This window comes from Cricetulus griseus, chromosome 5 (genome assembly GCF_003668045.3).
Source record: "Cricetulus griseus strain 17A/GY chromosome 5, alternate assembly CriGri-PICRH-1.0, whole genome shotgun sequence".
In the NCBI taxonomy this organism is placed as follows: Eukaryota; Metazoa; Chordata; class Mammalia; order Rodentia; family Cricetidae; genus Cricetulus; species Cricetulus griseus.
The window spans coordinates 22,815,373-22,837,842 of NC_048598.1; the positions used below are offsets into that span (position 1 = coordinate 22,815,373).

Here is a 22,470-nt window from a genome sequence, read left to right on the forward strand (position 1 = left end):
CTATTCATGATTGCTTTGTCTCTACAATGTCTGGGGTTTCAAGACCCAAGATCAGGATTTAAATAACCTGAGTGATGGTATTGGGATGAAAGAAAAGGAAGCAAGGGGTTTGGAGATGTCAACACCTATTGCCAAGGGTTAACAGAAGATGGAAGTGATGATTTGCATCCGTCTATACACAAACATACAGACAAGCTATTCATATACAATACATATACAATATATACATATACAACATATTAATATATTCATGAATATATATTTATTCTAATACATAGGTTGTTAATGAGGATGGAAATTATGTCTACTTAATTTTTCATTAAGCAACTTGCAAGGACTTGGTTAAGTTGCAGAGAACAAGAACACTATTTTTCATTTATAGTTTTATATTTATTTCCCATCTGAAGAAGAAGTGGCCACATATCTGTAAATTGTATTTTCCTGGAGTCCTTGGATCCTGCACAGGTTAACACATGACTGTTTACCATCAATGAATTGGGTAAAATCCTGAGTTAGTTTTGGGCCAGACTGAATGCATTATTTCCAGGGAAGAGGGGTGAAAAATATAAACAAGAGAAGCTGTACAGCCCCAACTAATAGTTGTTTTCTAGTCCTGTTTGAACATCAGAGACTGTCAATTCTGGGAATGTTTATAAGGATTAAGAATGGAGCTTTGTTATTGGAGCAAAAGATACTTCACTCATCCTTATCTACTGTACGATAAAAAGAGCCAGAGATCAGTGCCAGAGCTTAGGGTAGAGACACATTTATTATATGGGGCCTAAATAATGGTAGAGTTGGTACACCCATATACCAAGGCTTGTCAGTGATGAGTAGACTCACTGTGTACCATACTGTTCTGGTACCCAACAGAAGTCTCTGAACAATACAAACCCAAGATGAGAAGTTTGGAGTGATAATAAAACAAAAACAACCCACTCAGCTATGGATTAAAATCTATTTCAATTGGTTTTGGGTTGTGTCCTCCCTATGACATTTTTTTAAAAATAAAACATTCTAGTCTAACAGTCCAGTCCTTCCCTTGAAGGGAACCTCAAGGGAAGATACCATCTTTGAAGAACTGATCAAAAATCCATTTTAACTTTTAGGAGTTAGTTGGTACCATTAATCAAAGCATCAAGATCAAAACCCAGAAAAGATGATCTCAATCATTTAAGATCACTGTGATTCACAGTCATTACAGTTTTGAAAGAGTCATGATGTTTGTTCAGTTGTACTATGTATAACTATTAGTACCTTTACCCAATGTTACTCGGGACTTTTAACCATCTATAAATAGCGAAAGCTAGAATAAGGATTATAAGAGCTGTGCAAGGTGATTTTATAGGACTTGAACTTAATAAAAATCGAGGGTTGTAATTTGAACGCATTTGCCTTTCCCTCCCTCATTACCTAGCTTCCTCCCCACCGCACCCCCCTCCAAAATACTCATCTGGGATGGCTTGGCGACAAAAAAAAAAAAAAAAAAAAAAAAAAAAAAAAAAAAAGCCCTTTACAGAAGCCTGACAGGCACCGAAGGCGATGACACACATTCCTTTTAGAGTTCTGAAATTCTCATTTCCGTTCCACATTCAGAGCTTGGAAACTACTAATTTACCCGTGGCTCTACATAAGTAAAGCACAATAAAAATCCACGTTCCTTTTCTCAAAGATTATGCCTGAAAGAAGGATCGGAAGATGGAGCTACACTTTCTAAGAAGTAACCTTGGGCTTGGGTTCCTTCACCCAACCCTCTGCCAGCGTCCCACTGAAGCTTCCAGCTCCGCCCACCGAGCGGCTCGCCTCACCCTAAACGAAGACCCCGCCCCGCGGCGACACCTCCGGCAAACTGGGGGCGAGGACTGCCGTGATTGGCTAGGACCTCTGTGTCACGCGGCCCCGCCCCTCGGCCTATCTCACTCCACCCGGCCCCGGCGTGGAGAGAGGAAGCCGGGCTGCAATTGGCTAGCCTAGAGGATGACGTAAGGAGAGGCGGGGCCTGGTCGAGCCTTGATTGGTCCTGGTGCGCAAGGGCGCGGATCGTGGTGCCGGCTGCGAGCTGCTGTGGTCGCTGGGGCAGATTAGCTCTGCTGCGCGTTGTGCAAGATGAGAAAGGTGGCTTTGATCACCGGGGCGAGCAGGTGAGGCCTCCTACGGAACCCCGGAGGCTAAGTTTCGGGGTGCGGGGGGACATTGGTCGGTGACCCTGGACTCTCTTCGGTGGGGATTCGGCAGAGACCCTGCTCTGGCCTTCTCTGGGCCTCCCAAGAGGCGTGGTCATGCTTCTCTCTCTGGGGGCTTGGTATCAGTGCTTTGAATTAAACATGACAGTGGAAAGGAAAACTAGAGCGCCAGTTACCGATCAGCCTGCTGTGCTCTCAAGGGACCTGACGGGTCCATTCAGACTCCGCCATTCCCCATCAGTGACAAGTCTCCAGTAGTTACTGTAGGTGCCCACAGTTCACTTTAACCCTAAACACGCGGTGTCTTACACCCCGTGTTTGAATGTCATCATCCATGAATTTTAGGAGAACGGGGGAGATTGCATTTCTGCAGCACACTTTCTCATACATTCCCAGGAACATATAGAACGACCAGTCGCCTCCTGTTAAGGCTTGTCCTAATGCAGTCACCAGTTCATAGACTTTCCAGGCTTGCTCAGTTGACCTTTGGCCTACTTTAGTGCCTTCTAGATTTCTTATTTGTTCACGAAGAATGTGCGGAGGGTGAAAACCGTCCAGAACCTTACCCCAGCTGGTTACATTGATATTTTTGGGAAATTAATACTGATCTAACCATGTCCATATTAACTAAGCCAGTATAGGAGGGGTCTTGTCTTGGGCTTTTTGTTAGCGTGCCCTTTCTTTGAGGTCAATTGGTTTTGGTGGTTCTTATGTGGAAGGTGCATCTAGAAGACAGGCCCTTGTTTTTCTTGTGTTTCTTTGATATACATTGTGGTATGTGCAATTGTGTGTTTATACCAAAGTTCTTCTATTTTGAAGTAAGGATGATTAGGCCCGTATATGTCTGATACTCCTAACAGGGCCACCAAATTATATGAGTTCCAGACTCACTTGGGGTCCCTATTTGCTGGCAGTCTGTCTGCATGTGAATTTGCTAGTACCCAGGATGTCATTGCTACCAGCAACTGGCCCCATCTGCTGGGCACTTTCATATTGCTCTTTCTGACCTAGTGTATCTGAAGCCTCAGTGAACTTAACTGTGCTCAACCCTCCTTCTCTGTCTTCCTCTCCATCTGATTGAATTCCTACTTTCTGTCCACTTGTACTGAGGACTTTTTCTTTTTCTTGGTTATCCTGCTGTGATTTAGTAGTTGACAGGGATTTAACCTCTGCCTTGCTACTATGCTTTCTTCTGGGGGGCAGGGGGAGCAGCACAAAAGCTCCTGTTCACTTTTTAGGATTTACAATACCAAGAAAAGGTAGAACACTTGGCTTTGAGGGACCCAGACAGCACAAGAAAATGGGGACATAATAAACAGCTATTATGATCCTCTTGACAGCATTGCTGGGGATGTATTAAATTACAACATAACAGGTACACTGAACTCTACCCTGTGTCATTGAACTATTTTAGAGGGGAGCAACTAGATGTGAGTCTAATCAAATGACTTATGGGGGCGGAATTTCATCCTTCACATAATATTTGGGTGTTTTTCTGTCTGCCTGGGCTTCTCATTGGAGTGCATGTTGACACAATCAAGTTTCTGAACCAGAGAGAAAAGCCTCAATTTAGGACCATGTCGATGAACTCATGTCCTGTGCCTGAATTGTCTTCTCAGTGGCATTGGGCTGGCCCTTTGCAATCGGCTGCTGGAAGAAGATGACGAGCTTCACCTGTGTTTGGCGTGTAGGAACCTGAGCAAAGCAGAAGCTGTTCGTGATGCCCTGCTGGCCTCTCACCCCTCTGCCGAAGTCACCATTGTGCAGATGGATGTCAGCAGCCTGCGGTCCGTGGTCCAGGGTGCAAAGGAAGTCAAACAAAAGTAGGTCTCCTTTTGACAGATTGCTTTCTCGTATGGTAGTGCAGTATAAATGTAATCAAATGAGAAAGGACAGGGAAATATGGAAAGGTAATGGGTGTCCTGTAAAATGAGTTGTGCTGAGGGAATCTACAGAATGACCTTGGAGCCCAGAGAGCTCGGAAGTACCTTTTCCAGCTGGCAAAAGCTCACTATGTCTGGTACCAGGTCTTTCTACCTACAGTATTCTGTTCGGTTGGAACTCACAAGAAATATTGATGCTGTTTTTTATCTAGATAGAGACACTATGTCAGTCCTTTCATCTTTGAATACATTAATTATATGGTTTGATTGAAGCCAGAGCTTCATTTCCACATTTTACTAAGCATTGCTTCTTCATGCCTAGCAAAATAAGTTGCTGTAACTAAAATTTGTAAATTAGATAATAGAATAATTAATCTGAGGTCCCACTGGCTTCACTTGCATGATGAATGGTAGTTATAGTGGCAACAATGTTATTACTTTAAATAGTCATTTGAATAATTTGGACCATAAGGTTACCATATAGTATGATTAAGAAATGGTGGTGCATAATCCATATTGTCAGGCAAGTATACATCTCAAGGTCCAGTTTTATTGGCTGTGGATCTGTCCTGGGTTACGTAGAGGCCACAATATGGTGCTTAGTATTCTGGGAGATAGTCTCAGCATGGATGTTGCCTGGGTATGGTGGGAGCACATACTGCCTGCTTTGATCCTACTTCCAAAGGGCTATATTTCTGTTAAGGCTTATGAAATTTCAAAACTGAAAAAGCTCACTCAAGGCTCCATTTCTCAGGTCCTCCATGACATGTATTCTGGAGCAAGCCCACTGAGAATACCTAATCTCCATAGGGCATTTATAGTTTCAGGGTATGAGAGTGACCATTAATCAGTTTATGATACATAGCTCCTGGCCGTGGACACTGAGTGGTTTCCACTTGGGTCTTCTATTTTGGTAGATATAAGACCATCCAGATTCCAGCACTGATAGGTCAAGTCAAGCCTGCTATACATTATGTAAATTTAACTTGTCAACTATGGAAGATATGAACTGGTAAAAAGCGCAGTAACTTTGTAAGAGGAGGAGGAGGAAGACGGGGAGGGTGGGTTTGTAGAAGGTTTTTCAGTGCCTGAAGGGTGGGCCACAGTTGGATGGTGATTTAACTTGGAAGCCCACCAAAATCACCCAGAGCAAAGATACTCATTGTGGTTAGAGAAACTCTTGAGTAAGAGCTGTGTTAACCCTAATGTCACATAGCCTGGTTTGGAAAGGGTTTTTCTGTCCTTGGACCTTCTATATTCGAGAGATGGAGTGCAGTTTTGTGTCATCTTTTCTAATAATGTCATTTTGGCATTTTGCTTACAGGTTTCAAAGATTAGACTACTTATATCTGAATGCTGGGATCATGCCTAATCCCCAGCTAAATATCAAAGCATTTTTCTTTGGCATCTTTTCAAGGTAATTTTTATGTTCTAGACCAGTGGTTTTCAACCTGTGGGTCATGACCCATGGCGGGGGTGGGGGTGGGGCTCCAATGACCCTTTCAGAGGGGTTGCATACCAGATAGCCTGAATATCAGATATTTACATTATGATTCATAACAGTCAGTAGCAATGAGAATAATTTATGGTGGGGGGGTCACCACAACATGAGGAACTGTATTAAAGGGTCGCAGCGTTAGGAAGGTTGAGAACCCACTGTGTTAGATGAACTGATTGCAGGGAAGACATTCATTTTGCTGCCACAGTTTTTGGTTTTGGTATCTATGTTGAGGGAGGGGATGCTGAGGAGGATGAAGTTACATAGAAAGGAAGAGTTGGTACCATAGTAGGCAAGTCAAGTACTCATCTTTGTGGCGAATAGTGCATGTTGTCATGGTTTTTATAATGTTCTTAGTCTCTGGAACATTCCATATTATGAGATGGTTCATGTCATCAGCTTTTGGTCTGGCTGAATGCGCTACTGGCGGAACCTTTCTGGATAAGCGACATTCTTAGAGAGCCTCCAGCACCTAGCAGGCTGCCTAGCGATGTGTCAGCTGTGCCGACCAGTAGGCCGAGGGGATGCAGAGAACCAGTGTCTGCCTGAGAGACTCTCATTACGCACGAGTCTAGTGGAGTGGCTATCAAAGCTGCCTAACCGAGATCCATAGTTAGAAATAAGTATTGTTTACAACCCAATACATTTATTTGTAGAGTTTTTTGATGTGGGCTACATAGTCACTTTCTCTTTATATTTCTTCCATGAAAACGAAACATGCACAAATTCCATTACTGAGCTGATCTCATAGCAAGACACTCTGTTAATTTGTATGATGTTCTCAGACTTCTAGCAAAAAAGACGACCTGACTAACTTGTTTTCAGTAATTAAACACACTTGACATGGGTGAAGAATTTTTCTCTTTGGCATAGCTGTGATTGCCTGATAGTTTACATGTAATCTGATGGGGTAGTGGGAAGAGGAAAGCATGTTAAGTGTACCTGTGAACTGGGGGAAAGAAGCATTTAGTAACTCATTTAATACCCACACGTGTCCAAGAAATTGGTATTTTGTCATTAAGATTCAAAGAAGGTGTGTGTGTGTGTGTGTGTGTGTGTGTGTGTGTGTGTGTGTATGTGTGTATGTGTGTGTGTGTGTGTGTGTGTGTGTATGCATGTGTGAGTAACATCTTTAGTATTTTCAGTTAAAAGAGCTTTAAAAGTCACACTGCTGTCTTCTGCTGTTTCAGAAATGTGATTCATATGTTCTCCACAGCGGAAGGACTGTTGACCCAGAATGACAAGGTCACTGCTGATGGGTTCCAGGAGGTGTTTGAAACCAATCTCTTTGGCCACTTTATCCTGGTAAAAAGGCTTGGGTCATACTAATTCCATACTTATTACTGGGATCCTAAGGGCATGCATGGATACAGGACTGTTTTGTGAAGCTCCTTAGTTTATGGTTAACGTTAAATCTTAGAGAATGTAAATATGTTCACTGGCCTCTGGAAATGTGGCTTACCCAGATAATGGAGGAAGTGGATTACTTTAGAAACAGCATACATACCAGCAAAGTATCACATCAGTTCTGTTCTAAGTAGTTCTACAAACTGGGCTTGACATCAGATAGCCTGGGAGAGTAAGCATACTGTTATCAGACACTGATATAGAGTTGACTTTTCATTATCATGGTCTCTTCTTAAGTGTCCATACTTGGAAGTACAATTCTAGGCACATATGGCAGATTCAGCATGAGATGTGTGCCTTACTTAGTGTGTTCTGTGATGTTGCCTCCAGCTCATGCTTATGGGACAGCTTCCACAGTAACTGACAAGTGATGGCCCACACCTACATCCAACACTTAGGCTGAGACAGGAAGATTGCTGCGAGTGAGAGCCTGGCCCAGAATGATGGCAGCAATAGAGTTTATGACCTTTCCATGTTAACCTTGATCACGTGGCTTGAGGTGGCTTGTCAGGGTTCCCCACTGTGAAGTCAGGCTCCCTTCTCCATACTGAGTGTTCAGAAGAAAGTTCTTGTGTGTAACCCACACACAAGGAGTTGGACTTCAACTTCTTAAAGATGGGTTATCTATAGAAATTGTTTGGAATTTTTCTTTCAGGAAAATTTCTCTCTTCCATTTTTTAAAAATTCAATTAATTTTGTAATTATTTAGACTTGTGGTTATATGTTTTCTACATCAAAGTTTTTCATTTAAGAGTGATATTTCTCAGCCGAGTGTTGGTAATGCATGCAGTACTCAGGAGGCAGAGGCAGGCAGATCTCTGTGAGTTTGAGGCCAGCCTGATCAACAGAGCGAGTTCCATGACAGCCAGGGTTACACAGAGAAACCCTGTCTCAAAAACAAAACAAAATAAAACCCCCAAAACAAACAAGGCAAACAAAAAAGGTATTTCTCTTCTCTTTAGTTTTTGTAACGTATACTACTTATTAAATATGGCATAGAATGGTGTTTAGATGTATTTATATGAGTATCCCTACAATTTTTTCTTGTTTTTTGTCTTTCATTTTTATTTTTATTTTATTTTATTTTATTTTTGGTTTTTCGAGACAGGGTTTCTCTGTGTAACTTTGGAGCCTATCCTGGCACTCACTCTGGAGAGCAGGCTGGCCTCGAACTCACAGAGATCTGCCTGCCTCTGCCTCCCGAGTGCTGGGATTAAAGGCGTGCACCACCAACCCTTGGCCATCTTTCATTTTTATTATGTAAGCCAAGATGAACTGTTATCAGAAATGAAGTGCTGGTGCTTGTTGCTTCTGAGATGCCAATAACTCTAGGCCCTCTCCGCTAATGAACCAAGGAGATAAATGTGTGGACTAACTGCTGGGTGTATGCATCTCCACCCATGTATGTAGACAGTCCAACATGAGAAAATACGATGTCTCTAATCCTGTAAACCTTTTAGCTTCTTCCTCTTGCGACAATATTCTCATCCTTTTTGCCATATTCTCATCCATTTACTTCCTGAATTCAAGTATACACTGTTACTTGAATTGTTAGCATATATCCTTCAGTGGATTGTGATATCTTTTATTCTGTGTCTTCCTCACTCAGATCCGGGAATTGGAACCTCTTCTCTGCCACAGTGACAACCCCTCTCAGCTCATCTGGACCTCCTCTCGAAATGCAAAGAAATCTAACTTCAGTCTTGAGGACATCCAACACACCAAAGGCCAGGAACCCTACAGCTCTTCCAAATACGCTACCGACCTTCTGAACGTGGCTTTGAACAGGAATTTCAACCAGAAGGCAAGGCCTGTGTCAGAGATCCAGAAGTTAACTAACCATCAGAGTCACTGTTTCTAGAGCATGGCTGGCTTCCACTAACTATCGTGACAAAAGCCTTAGGGGGGAGAGAGAAACAGCTCCTGTCCTTTTAGCAATATGCAGTTTACTTACCGTTCTGCGTTCTTTAGGAACTCTGACCTCTGCTAACAGAACAGCCGCTAAGTGTTTCTGGTGCTGTACTCTCCTCCTGTGATGTCATTTAATGTCTTCCCCACTGCGGTTGAGTGGCTTTCACTATTCCAGATTTCAGATGAGAATATTCAAGTTTGGAGAAGTGGGGTCATGTATCCAAAGGTCACACATGACTTGTGAATGGCAGACGTTACAGTGGAGTGCAAGGCTGACTGACTTTTCCCTACTAAGCCTCATGCCTTTTAGCCTCTGTCATGACAATGACTCAAAGGCAACCAGATGTTATAAACCTTCTGGAAGGTGATGATAAGACTCTGTAGCTCTGTTTCTGTGAGGCTACAGATTATATAAAGGGGGAAATAACATTTATTTTTCATACTGGCTCCTATTGACCACGGTCGCCTGGAATTAAGGCTGGTTGTATTAACTCATTGCCCAGGTCCAAGATCTTAACAGGAATTCCTGTCTTTCCCTTGGACTTTTTCTGGTTGTCATTACAGTTTGGGGATTTTTTCTGGTTGCCATTACAGCTTGGAGTCAGTGTGTTGATCCAACCATGAGTTTCCTTATAACATTTTTGGGATCTTTAAATCCAAGTCCTGTCGACACTCCCTTTTTAGAAGGCAGGGCCAAGCTAAAAAATGTTCCATGTTTCATAAAAAGCTCTGGGATTTTATTTACATTTTAGTTGTCAAGTAAGGTATGGATTTTATCTTTTTAAATGGAGAATGAGAGTGATTAAGCTGATGCGGCTCTGTCTTAATGTCTGTCAGAATTTTTTTTCAGCCTACGATTTTTCTTTCTTGGCATTCCCAAGAAAGAAGAAAAGAAATGCCAAGAAAGAAAAAAGCTTAGAAAGAATTACACTGGGTGGTCCCATTTGAAGCCTTTTCTAATGATATTTTCCATATTTTTGGTTTACTTTTTCAACAAATTACTTTTTTTTTTTTTTTGTGCTTCGGATCAAACCTGGGGCTTTGTACTTGGTGCTGTACCACTTGAGCAATGACCTCAGTTCTCCAGTGATGGGTTTCTGTCTTTTCTCTGTATCTCTGTCTCTTTAGCATCTCGTATAACCCAGGCTGGCCTCTAACTTGGTATATAACTGATGGTGGTGCACACTACCACACCTGATTTTACACATGATAGGCAAGTACTCTGTCAACTGAGCTACACCCTAGAGCAACCTAGCTCCTGTGTTTTGAGACAGGGTGTCACTATGTAACTTTGACTGTCCTTGGACTGTTATGTAGTTTAGGTGAGCCTCAAATTCAAAATTCTGCCTCTATCTAAGGGCTAGGATTACAGGAATGAGCTAGCTTGTGTGGCCATGTCCTACTTTTATTTAAAAGGTAAAAACAGGAGAGAGAGCTAGAAATTAAAAGTAGCAAGAATGGCTGGGCATTGGTGGCACACGCCTTTAATCCCAGCACTCAAGAGGCAGAGGCGGGCAGATCTCTGTGAGTTCGAGGCCAGCCTGGTCTCCAGAGCAAGTGCCAGGGTAGGCTCCAAAGCTACACAGAGAAACCCTGTCTCGAAAAACAAACAAAAAAATAGTAGCAAGAATGAGTTAAAATAGTCACTCTAACGGGAATATAAAATGTCGTGAAATTAATTCCAGAGCTATAGGGCTTACTATGGTTAGTCAGGGTAATTCTTACTACCATAATCACTATATTAATTGAGACTTTCTTTATAGAGCCATGTATACATATATGATAGATCCTTACACAGTGATCAGTCCTTCACTAAGGACCTGGCTAGAGATCTTGAGATGAAGGTCTTTGTTCCTCCTGATGTCAAGAGCATCCAACTCAGCTATGTTCCTATCTTCCTAATGCTGCAACCCCTTTAATACAGTTCCTTGTGTTGTGGTGACCCCCAACCATAAAATTATTTTTGTTGCTACTTCATAACTTTAATTTTGTTACTGTTATTAATCATAATGTTTTTGGAGTTAGAGGTTTGCCATAGGGAGTGTAACCCACAGGTTAAGAACCTCTACAATAGAGAAACAGCATGTATTTTAAATTTGGCCACTATATTTAATTAATCAGAAACTAATTGGAGGCAAAAAATTAACCCCAGTAAGCCTGTTATATACTTACTGGGATTGATGAATTGATCTTTAATTAAACCAATAATAGAAAATCTTGTTAATGAGGCCTCCCTTTCCTTTCCCGTCATGACAACTGGCTCATCTTTAAACTGTAAAGTTTTTGAGAATAGACTTCATCTTGCTAACTTTTGCCTCCTGATCCTAGTAAGTGACTTTAGACTTAAATGGTCCTTCTAAGGGATAAGGACACCTGAGAGTACAAACTTGCCATTCCCTGGTTTTCCAGCTCTTTTGTGTGTGTCTTTTATTAACGAGTCTTCCTGAACTGAGTCAAAATGCATCTGATTAAAATCTTAGCGATACTTTCCTCTGTGTTGCCAGGGTCTGTATTCCAGTGTGATATGCCCAGGGGTAGTAATGACCAATATGACTTATGGAATTCTGCCTCCCTTTGTGTGGACCTTGCTCCTGCCGGTGATGTGGCTGGTAAGTGGTAAATACTTATTACTTTTTAAATTCAGGGTTATGATATATTAAGAGTTCAACTCTAAGTGGCAGACTTCTATTTGACTTGACATTTTTGATACGCTGTAATCATAAATGCAAATTTTCTTTCTTAAATCTAAGTGAAAAAAATTGACTTCCTGCTCTGAACAGCCACTTAATAACTATTGTTTTCTCTTGTCAGCTTCGCTTCTTTGCAAACGCTTTCACCATGACCCCGTACAATGGAGCAGAAGCACTGGTAGGTTACTGGAGTTTCATAGCCTAGAAAGTGACTTAGTGATGGAATGTGTAAGGTCACTGATGGCAGTGAGCAGTGTCAGGGTAAAGGGGTTGCGACTCAACTTCCGAGTCGCAACCCCTTTGGGATCTGATGACCCTTTCACAGGGGTCACATATCAGATATCCTGCATATCAGATGTTTACATTATGATTCATAACAGTAGCAAAATTGCAGTTAAGAAGTAGCAATGAAAAAAATTAATTGTTGGGGGGGTCACCACAATATGAGGAACTGTGTTAGGAAGGTTGAAAACCACTGTTATATGAGAACATGTTCTGTGGACAAGCAAGTTCCGTTTGGGACTAAGGTAGACATCATGTTACAAACAAGAGATATCAGAAGTTTGACATTTAGCATCTGCTGTGACATTGGGTACCATGGCTGTAGAAAACATACTTCTATAGAAGCAAGATGCACCAGGAGCTGCAGGAGAGGTAGTTAAGAACCCCAAGAGAGGTGGCTCCATGGTTAAGAGTTCTCTTTTTTGTAGATAACCTTGTTCTATCCTCAGCAACCACGTGGCAGTTCATAACTGTCTACCACTCCAGTTTCAGGAGGTCCAACACTGTTTCCTGACCTCCATATGGTACAGATAGATATACATGCAAACAAAACACTCATACACATAAATAAATCTAAAGAAAAAATGTAAAGATTCTTCTTCCTCTCTTGGCACTGGAGGATCAGGGATCAAGGTTGTGGCCAAGGGGAGTTTAGGATCTTTATTCTGTGCCTTCCACCAAAATAATGTCCTAGATAGCTGAAGAGATTTACACGTCAAAATTAAAATATGAAATTCTTAGAAGAAAATATGGGGGGTTTATGTGAAGTTTCAGAATGTGAAGGCTTATCCAAATGTGGAAATTTAAGAGTAAAAATCAAAGGAAAATTAGCACAGTCTCAAAGTCAGCTTCAAATAAAGGTAACGTGGAATACAAACAATATTTTCTTAGTAAATCAAGAATCCCAGCACAGGGAAGACAGGTGAAAGACAGATACAAAGAGTCTGAATGTTTTCAGTCATGGGAAAAGATGCTTTGTCACACTGATTCCGAGAGAAGTGCAAACTAGATCTATAATTCAGAGCTCAGCTCGGATTAGCAAAGTTTAGGACATTCGACCCAGAGCTAGGTACTCCTGCATTGCAGGACTTCTGCTGAGGACTCAGGATGAGTCAAGTATAAAAGGCACATACCTTTCACCCAGAACCTGGCATTGCTTTTATAGATGTACTTGTCATCCATCATGGTTTAGATTATAATCATAAAGACTGCAGTCTACTGCATGTATCTTTTAATTAAAAACTGAATATACACATTACAGCTCATGCCCAAGATGGGGTCCTGTACTTTCAAAAGCAAATGAAACAGCTCCGTATAGACAGATTTGAAAATTTGCAGGAATGGCATTCAAGGAAAAACTTTTGTGTGTTATGTTTCCATTTAAGAGAGAAGGATATGTGTTTCTAAATGAAGAGATATTTCTTGGCATGACCACACATGATAGAAGAGAGGATTACCCCCAGAGATGTTAGCTAAGTGGCTGTGAAATAGGAAAAGGAAGAAGACTTCCTTTTTATGCTGTGCACATCTCCTGGACATGTGTGTCTTCTGACTGGTAAAATAGCCCAGCGACGTGCTGTGCTGTGCTGTGTGCTAACAAGGACACTAAATAAGCCAGTGAGTGAGACATGAATTTATGTGGGAATTAAGGGAGAAGATGGGTGAAATGAGGGTTGTTTTGTTTTTTTGTTTTTTGCTTAGATTAGCTCTCAAAGTCTACTGTGAAGCAGGCTGCCTTAAATTCTCCCTTCGAAATATGACCGCCATTTCCAAACACATTTAGATTAGCTGGTGCTGTTTGAGAGGAATCTTATAATTTCACGGAGACCTCTGTAAAGTACCTGTGGCAAATGTCACTTGCTTGGGTCAGGAGCAATGTCACTGACATGCTTTTCCTTTCCAGGTGTGGCTTTTCCACCAGAAACCCGAGTCTCTCAATCCTCTGACCAAATACCTGAGCTCTACCACAGGCTTTGGGACGAATTATGTCAGGAGCCAAAAGGTAAGTCTGTGTTGTCATGTGGAAGACGCTGCCAGTCTGAGGCACTGGGTCCATGATGCTGACCAATCAGCCACACAGCTTCTGTGCTGAGTCTTCACTGGCATTGTCACGGTTCATGTCATTGCTTTCTGCTTCCTCCTGTCTCAGAGCTTTGGGCAAGTTCTTCCTGCTAAGCCACTCTTTCGTGTGTTCCTGTTGATGTCTGTTCATCCTTCAGGTCTCACCTTCTCAACCCTCTGTGTCTCTTTAGACGGGTGCCCTATGCCCTCATACCTATTCTCTGTAGCACTCACCCTCGGCTGCCCTGTCAGTGGATAAGCTCTGCGAGCAGGATTGTACCTGCATGCCTCCTATGCTGCCCACGTGGAGACTTTTAATAATACATCATGAGTTGTATGGAACATAGAGTGTCTTTCTATGTGACCTTAACATCTCTTGGAATGTGCATCTGTTAGGCAGATGTTTTGAAGAGACAGGGGGTAAAATAGGGAAAATCAGATCAGTATTTTATCTTTTAGAGTCTAATCTTTAAAAAAAATCATATAGAATTACAGTGTGGGAGAGTGAGAACATTTCCTTGGGACTACAAGCGCATGCTGCAGCTTTGTCACGGGCAAGGTGTAATATAGTCTCCTGCTTTTCTCTGCTCAGCTTTACTCAGGATGCATTGGTATAAAGTACAACTGGATTGAGGCAGTTAAGTGACCTCTGTCAGTTTGGCAGCAGCATGAGTCCAGTGACAGCCAGCCTTGTGTGTTGCTACCCATGTCACCTGCTAGGAAAAACCAGCCTTTCATCTTTTTGGAAACATGCTGTGTTGGATACTAGTCACTTGAGAACATTTTCAAGAGGTGGTTCCCCAGGCAGGTAGAGTTGAGGGATCCTTCGTCTTTCCCTTGCTGGGTTCTCCACAGCGTATTAGCCCAGGAATGGCTTCAGTTAAGTGGTGTAGAGGTGACATGGTTGATCGTTGATCTTGGTGTTTACAAATTGTTCTTTAGTGCATTTATTTGTTGTTGTTTTAAGACAGGATCTCACATGGAACTCTGTCTCACCTGGAACTCTGTCTTAGTTAGGGTTTCTGTTCTGTGATGAAACACTATGACAAAAGCAACTTGAGGAGGAAAGGTTTATTTAGGCATCTTCTACGTCACAGTCCATCATTGAGAAAAGACAGGGCAGGAACCTGGAGTCAGGCACTGAAGCAGAGGCCATGGAGGGGTGCTGCTTATTGGCTTGCTCCCGATGGCTTGCTCACTTTGCTTATGAAGATAGCACCCGGGACAGGACCATCATCCCAGGAATGACACTGCCCACTGTGGATGTGGTTCTTCCACATGGTTTATCAACCAAGAAAATGTAGCACAGGCTTGCTCATAGTCCAGTCTCGTGGGATCATTTTCCTCAATTGATGTTTCCTTTTCCAAAATGACTGTAGTTTGTGTCAAGATGACATAAAATTAGCCCACACTAACTGGCTATTTAACCAGGTTGGCCTGCAGTGGCTGGCCACAGGGATATGCCTACCTCTGCCTTCTGAGTTCTGGATTGAAGATAAGTACCACCATGCTCCATGTTCTGAGTTTTTTGTGTTTGTTTGTTTGCTTGTTTGTTTTAAAGCTCAAGTTTGAGTCAACTCATAAATCTTTAACATCTAAAATGATACATTTTGGGAAACTGTTGTAATTTAATAAGCTTACTTTAGGATTTCCAGAGTTTATTTAAATTATTTAAATTTGCTATCTTATAACCCTACAGGGAGTGATTTACTTATCAAGGAGAGAAAATGTTTAATTTTACAAACCCAGGCATTTTATAGAATTTTCTATGAAATGCATTGAAGAAGATATTTTAGATTCTGATTTATTTGGGGGAAATCTGCTTTCCCTCTACTAAAGGATAAGGGGAACTAGTGCTAGACCTTGGGGGAGGGAGTCATTGTCTTCAGTTGTGTGTCCACTGGTGAGCCCTCCGTGCTGCCCTGGACTCACCCATGTACGTGTGGACCACCTGGTTAAACCCAGTATGTCACAACACAGAGACAAAATCATGTGAAAGCAAGAAGGAGTGGGATGGGGTGGGGATGAGTGTAGTAAGAGTGCAGAATTGTCCAGGAACAAATTTAGTTTAAAAAACATAGGCAAGATTGGACAGGAGTGATCTGTAACGTTTCCAATTTCAAAATGAAGAGCAGAATTAAATGAGAATAATTATTATGTCCAAAAATGTTAATAAGTTTCCTTAATCTGTACCCTTTCAGTTTTAAGGAGATCCCATTTTGCTGACTTGGAAAAAAAGAGCCTAGTTGTAGGAGTCCACAGGTGGTTCTTATCATCAGTTAAAGAAAGTTTGTTTTTTTTGTTTTTTTTTTTTTTGCAGGAAGAACAAGAATGAAAATAGTAGTGACTTAAGACAGACTCCCCCATTTCTTCTATGCAGAAGCACTTTGGAAGGGGATGAACATCTGTAGGGAACCAGACTCTAGATTTCCTTTCTTCCCCTTTTCCTTTAGCAGTTGGTTGGGTACTAGAAAGCAGTAGGAAAAACACTAGCATTTCATGTCTTTGCAAGCAGCAGGAGGTTTGTTGAGTGCTGAGTTTATGTGGGTTTTAATGTCCTCAGTATTTCCCAGCAGGCCTGAATGACCTCTTCTGCCCCTTTCTAGCTTCTGGTTCTCTTACACAGATGGACTCCCTCTCTTTACTTTCATGCTGTTGTTATTTTTTGTTTTGTTTTGTTTTGTTTTCGAATCATCTCTATTTGTGCTTGTTTTCCAGATGGACATAGATGAAGACACTGCTGAGAAATTTTATCAAACCTTACTGGATCTGGAAAAGCGTGTTAGGATCACCATTGAAAAATCAGATCACCCGAGCTGATGGCGACTGTCTCCATAGCACCCAGCACCTGCTGTACGTCCGGGATGTGTGCCTGTCCATTGTGCCGGATGATGCCCATCTGTAGTAAACCATAAGCCGTGATGATCTCTGCTCCTCCCTTTCAGAACCATCTCCAAGACTGTGTGTGTGCACATGTGCAGGCATGCACATATGTGTGAGAAAGGATTGGCAAAATAGAGGAACTAAGTAAATACCCTGCATGAGTGTCCTTTTGGATTACTAGAGGCTTCCTGCAAAGCATCTCCATACATTCTGCCACCTGGAGCCCAGCAGATTAACTTGAGTGACTGGGTCACTTGAACCTCCTTTTAGTCCCAGCAAGGAGGGGCAGTGCCACTGAGAAGTAGTTCTAGCTTCTTTTCTTTCTTTTCTTTTCTTTTCTTTTCTTTTCTTTTCTTTTCTTTTCTTTTCTCTGTGATTGCTTTCCTATCCTCTGTGGTCTTCTTCATATGCTGCTCTGAATAATCTCACAGGATCGCCCATCCCAGCGGTCCCCACGTGATTATCCACACAGTCTCAGGAGCAAAATGCCAATGCGTTTGGGCCTCTTGCATTATTTCTTCTCTTTGAAAGCATTTGTGTTTTTACCAGGCAGTGGAGCCGAATCTCTAGTTAACATCTGTAGATGTGTTCGTAAGAAGAGCTTATCTTCATGATCATATTTCACTGGAATTAAAATTAAAGCAAAAATTATTCATGTTTTAATAAGATTAAAAAAACAAAACCAACAAGAAAACTGCTACTAGGCCATGTGCTGGCATCTGGTTAATAATGGAAGTAGAAAGAAATAGTTTTTAATGTGTCTGTTTATATGATAAATTTTTCAAACTTTTTTTCCATAAAACTTAAAAGAGCCACACCTAGCATCCTTTGCTATGAATCAGAATGCTAAAGATGGCTAGATATTTTTTCATAAATAAAGCCATCCTAATCACTTGGGATATAATAAAGTCAGTAAAAATTTTTAATAAAAATCCAAAAATACATAAATATCATTTCCCTACAGCTTGTGCTATGAAATTTTTCTGATTAGAGTTTCTCTAATTTTGTTGACCAAGATTTTTTTTGTAAAGATACCGATGAAAATGGGTGCACCATCCTCCCCCCATCTTTGGGAAATGAGGGTGGAGCTTAGCATGGGGCTGTTCTTTGTTCATTCTTTGTCCACTCAGAGCTCCCATTTGGAAAAGGCTCCTTCTCCACAGTGAGCTCACATTTATTATATAAGGAGAAACCTCTTTGCTCTGTTGCTCACTCATGGGTTAGCAGTGAGGAGGGAATCGATGGTCTATGTGGACCATGAACACCCTCATTTTTTAAAGAATGATGAAGTTCATTAGCAATCCATAACCCAGAGTGCCTGGGTCCGCTGTGCGTAAGGCACCAATTGACCATGGCCCTTCTGACAAACAGTCGGTTCTGTTCCCCCAGCATTTCCAGGAGACAGCATGGAGCACTGCAGGATGGAATGTGGGAGGACTATGGATCCTGGGTTGGGTAGACATAATCTAAACTGGCCTTGAATGAGAAGAAGAGCTTGGGTTTTGGTTATTTGTGAGATTGAGAAAAAGCATGTCCTTTTCCAGTGTTGTCAACTTACGAACATCACGTTATTCATAGAATTTCTTTTTGCTGGCTGCATTAGTAATTCCCTCTGTTTTATTCTTGAGTTAATATCTTTCCATTGTCAATAGTGCAGGAGGTTTTCCATTTTGCTGGTGTTTTCAGAGACCCATGTTTCTGCCTCACTGATCTTTTTTTTTTTTTTTTTTTTTTAATCCCTAGTTGCTTATATATTTTCCACAGAGGTCTTAGCTCTGCTTATTTTAATTATCTTTTTGCTCTCATTGGGTTAAAATAAACCATCTTTTCCAGTTTCTTCACATGAAGACTTAGGTTATTTATTTAGAAATTTTTCTTCATGGCTGGTGTAAGCATTTGATGATATAAATGTTCCTTTCAGCCTGGTTTAACTGCATCCCATTCTTGCTGACTTACTGCCTTGCTTTTATTTTCTTCTTTTTTAGGCCTAGATTGTTTTATTAATTTCTGTTGAGGTTTCCTTTTATGGATTATTAAAAGTGTTATTTAGTGTTTATATTTTTTTAGAGATTTAAAAGGTTGGTGTTTGACTGGGGAGATGGCTCAATGGTTGAGGGTACTGGTTGCTCTTCCTGAGGTCCCAGGTTCGATTCCCTGAACCACATGGTGGCTCACAAACATATGTAACTCATTTCAGGGGATCCAATGTCCTTCTTCTGTCCTCCATGTATACCAGACATGCATATGACACATAGGCATACCTGCAGACATACATGCATACACGTAAAAATACACAGTTCTTTTCAAAGTTGGTAGTCTGTTGGGATTTTCTAGTTTCATGTTGGTGTAGTCTGAATACTGAATCCTACTTCTGTATTAAAGTTTTGGGGTTTTATTTATGGCCCAGGGTCTTTTCTACCTAGAGTATCCTGTGGATCTTTCACACCATGCCTGCTCGCATTTCCTCTTTGGGACACTGGAGATTGCTCTTTGTACTTTGTACAGAGTGCATGGTTGCTTTTCTGGCAGGTGTGGTGTGGGAGGGCCACACAGCTCTATTGAAAACAGTCTTTCTCATCTTTCCATCAGCCTTCATTTCTGTTATAATTTCACTCTTCTATTTCTTTCTCATGTCCAGTTAGGTTTTCTTGTTCTATTTCTGGTTTTAGTTTCAAAATTTTGATTCATTTATTCTTAATTTATTTGTATTATTTATTTATTTTGCATGCTTGGGTGTATTGAGTTCAGGGCTATGGAGTCCATCTTCTCCCTTGAGGTTGATTCCCTGGGCGGGAAAGCTGCATATAGTTGTCAACTGGAGCTTTTTTTTTTTTTTTTTTCATCTTGTTTTCTTTACTCTTCAGTGAGGTCTTTGATAGTTGAATTTAAAATTTCATCATGTCCCTTAGGTTTTATCATCCTTATCAACATTTTACAGAACAAAACAGAACATTTGTTTGAGGGCTGGAGAGAGCACTTAAGAGCTCTGACCACTACCAAAGGACCTGGGTTCAAGTCCCAGCACACACACACACACACACACACACACACACACACACACACACACACACGGTGGCTCATGATCATCTGTAACTCAAGTTCCCGGGGACCCGGTGTTCTCTTCTGACCTCTGGACACCAGATGCACAAGTGGTGCACAAACATATATGTAGGCAAAACACTCGTACACATAAAAATAAACGTTAAAAAATCCCAAATTTAAAAATATTAATTTGGAGGGAAAAAGAATAAAATTGTGATAAAGCTAAAATCTGTGCACATCACCAAATGCTTTCCTTCTTACCCTAAAAGACTCCTGATAGACATCTAGAAGCAGGCTCCTGCCCAGTTTCCTCTTCCTGCTCCTCTCCAGGCTAACCTGGAATGCAACCTCCCATCCTACCCAGAGGATCCTAAGCACATTTGAAGCCTCAACTCTGAGAGACATATACCAGGGTTGGACTACTTTTATTTTCCTTGTATTGATACAGGGTGCTTTAAAAATTACCTATTTGCCTCAAGCTATGTGTTTATATCTTACCATTTCCTGTTTGATTTTCAACCTTTGATTATGAGAGGTGTTATCTATTTAATAAAGAATGAAGCTCTTGTCTATAAATCATTTATTTATCTAATTTGTACTCGTTTCTCTCGTTTATTGTCCTTCGACATACCAAAGGATCAGCTCCAAGACCTTCTGTTGTTACTCATAGTTGTATTTCTAGCTTTCAGTCAATGGCTGGCATTTACTAGGCTCTTGATAAATACATGAACAGTTGATTGAACAAGTGTTGATTTGAATCAAAATATGCTATGTTGCTTTTATGGTTAGTTGATTTTTTATTATGCCAAAATTTTAAAAAACCTATAATTTATCTTAATTTGGAATAATATAATACCAAGCTAGAGTTTACTGAGGCTCTGTTATTTTCTAATTTTAGTACATTATGTTATACTAATAAACATGCATCCTTCTTATTATGTCCTGTACTTGCAAGTTAATGCTTGAAGAACAACTTGACAGCGTTTATCACAAGTTAAAGTGCATGTGCCTTTAGCAATTCAGCATCTCTAAATTTATCCTCGAGATATAACTCAAATATATACAAGGTGTCAGGGTTACTGTCACCTATTGGAAACTCTTGGAGCTAAGTATGCCTCAAAAATTAAAATTGCTTGTACTTTGGAAGGATAAATTGGTGCACACAATACAGTATGTTTTAAAACAGCCCTAGAGGGAGTTGGGATTACAACCTATAATCAAAGCCAGTTGTATGTCAGCGGAAAAAGATGCATGAATTCACATTAAAGCAGTATCAAAACTATAAATAGCTCACACCAGCTCAGCTAGAGTTTAGCTGCCAACGGAGTTTGCCAAACATGTGAAAGATGCCCCACGTTCTAAGCTGTTTGGCCTTCGGAATTGCAGGTGAGGGATTTTAGACCCACAAAACACTGTTCACTGCAGCATCTTTGTCCAGTCATAGCAGGAGAACACAAAGAACTTAAGCGTGTTTATCTAGTCGTTAGGGTGCTGGACAAAGAATGATGTCATTTCTATAAAATACACTAAAAGTAATAGTATAAATAATCTTTGAAAAGGGGATGAGGTAGGTCTGTATGGATTGTGGGTTAAATGAATAAAACCAGATGCTGTAGAAGTCAGGGAGGTCTTTGTGTGCCCACAGATAAGCACTAGGGGAAGCTGGAATGTTGAGCACACAGGGTTGTTCCCCCAAAGGGAGGGATGCATAACTTGTTAACCCCCAGAAGGCTGGGAGTGAAGCTGGTGACTGTGGTGGGACCACACTGGATCTCCCCCAGAGTCTTATCATTCGCTTGTTTTTCTCGGCTAATCTACTGAACCTGTCTTTATGGAAAGTGTCACATGTACTTGACCAAGATTTTTGATATAGTGACATCGAATCTTTAGCTTACTTTTTTCCTCATTACTTGCATGCCCTTTATTGTGCACACAGGGTTGAGTTGTTTATGACCTGGCAGGAAGGTTTTCAACAAATTGTGTTGTGTTTAAATGTGCTTAAAATAAACTACTCAGGGTCAGAAAAAAAACAACAGAGGCAAGGGAAGACTGTTTTCATAGCTACCTGCTCAGTGTAAAGGCCAAAAAATAAAAATAAAAAGCAAAAGATATGTGATATGGAACATGAGTTAATCGTGACAGTTTCCAGATTTTATATTCAAAGTGAAGAGGAAGACCAAGGGGAGCCAATTTAGAGACAGACTGGTCACTCCAAAACAGAGCCACTCCTGATACTGGAGCTGTAAGTGGTGGTGGGGCTTGTGGAATAGTCCGGGACCAGTGGCAAGTTCCTGGGGAATGTCTTAGCTGTCAGAGGTTACCCTTACCCTTTGGCCTCTGGGTCAGACCATCTGAGGGTGCCTGCAGGATTAGGATCCAGGCTACAGGTCCACAGGGCCTGAGTGAGGTACTACCGGAGGGGTGGCTGAGCTGTGGATAAGGTATTGGGGTTTTATCTGAGCCATAATTGTCCAGGAAGCATGGAGACTTTTAATATATGTTTGCTACTTTTTACATTGCATTGGCCAATATCAGAAAGAAGCAACTTGGGTGAGGAAGGATCTGCTTTGGCTAATGATTTGAGGGGATGCAGTCCACCATGCCGGGGAGGAAGGGGAGGGGCTGGCGGC

General features: G+C 41.3%; 1 protein-coding gene across 1 annotated transcript; it reads left to right on the forward strand.

The window, feature by feature from the left end:
* The first annotated feature begins 1,983 nt into the window (after positions 1-1,983).
* On the forward strand, positions 1,984-18,641 carry Hsd17b7 (hydroxysteroid 17-beta dehydrogenase 7). The gene is made up of 9 exons (XM_027417078.2): positions 1,984-2,141; positions 3,803-4,006; positions 5,391-5,483; positions 6,755-6,869; positions 8,581-8,775; positions 11,387-11,491; positions 11,694-11,750; positions 13,758-13,856; positions 16,634-18,641. Exons 1-9 carry the CDS (start codon positions 2,107-2,109, stop codon positions 16,733-16,735), a joined length of 1,005 nt encoding a protein of 334 aa, XP_027272879.1. The 5' UTR covers positions 1,984-2,106; the 3' UTR covers positions 16,736-18,641.
* The last annotated feature ends 3,829 nt before the right edge of the window (positions 18,642-22,470 follow it).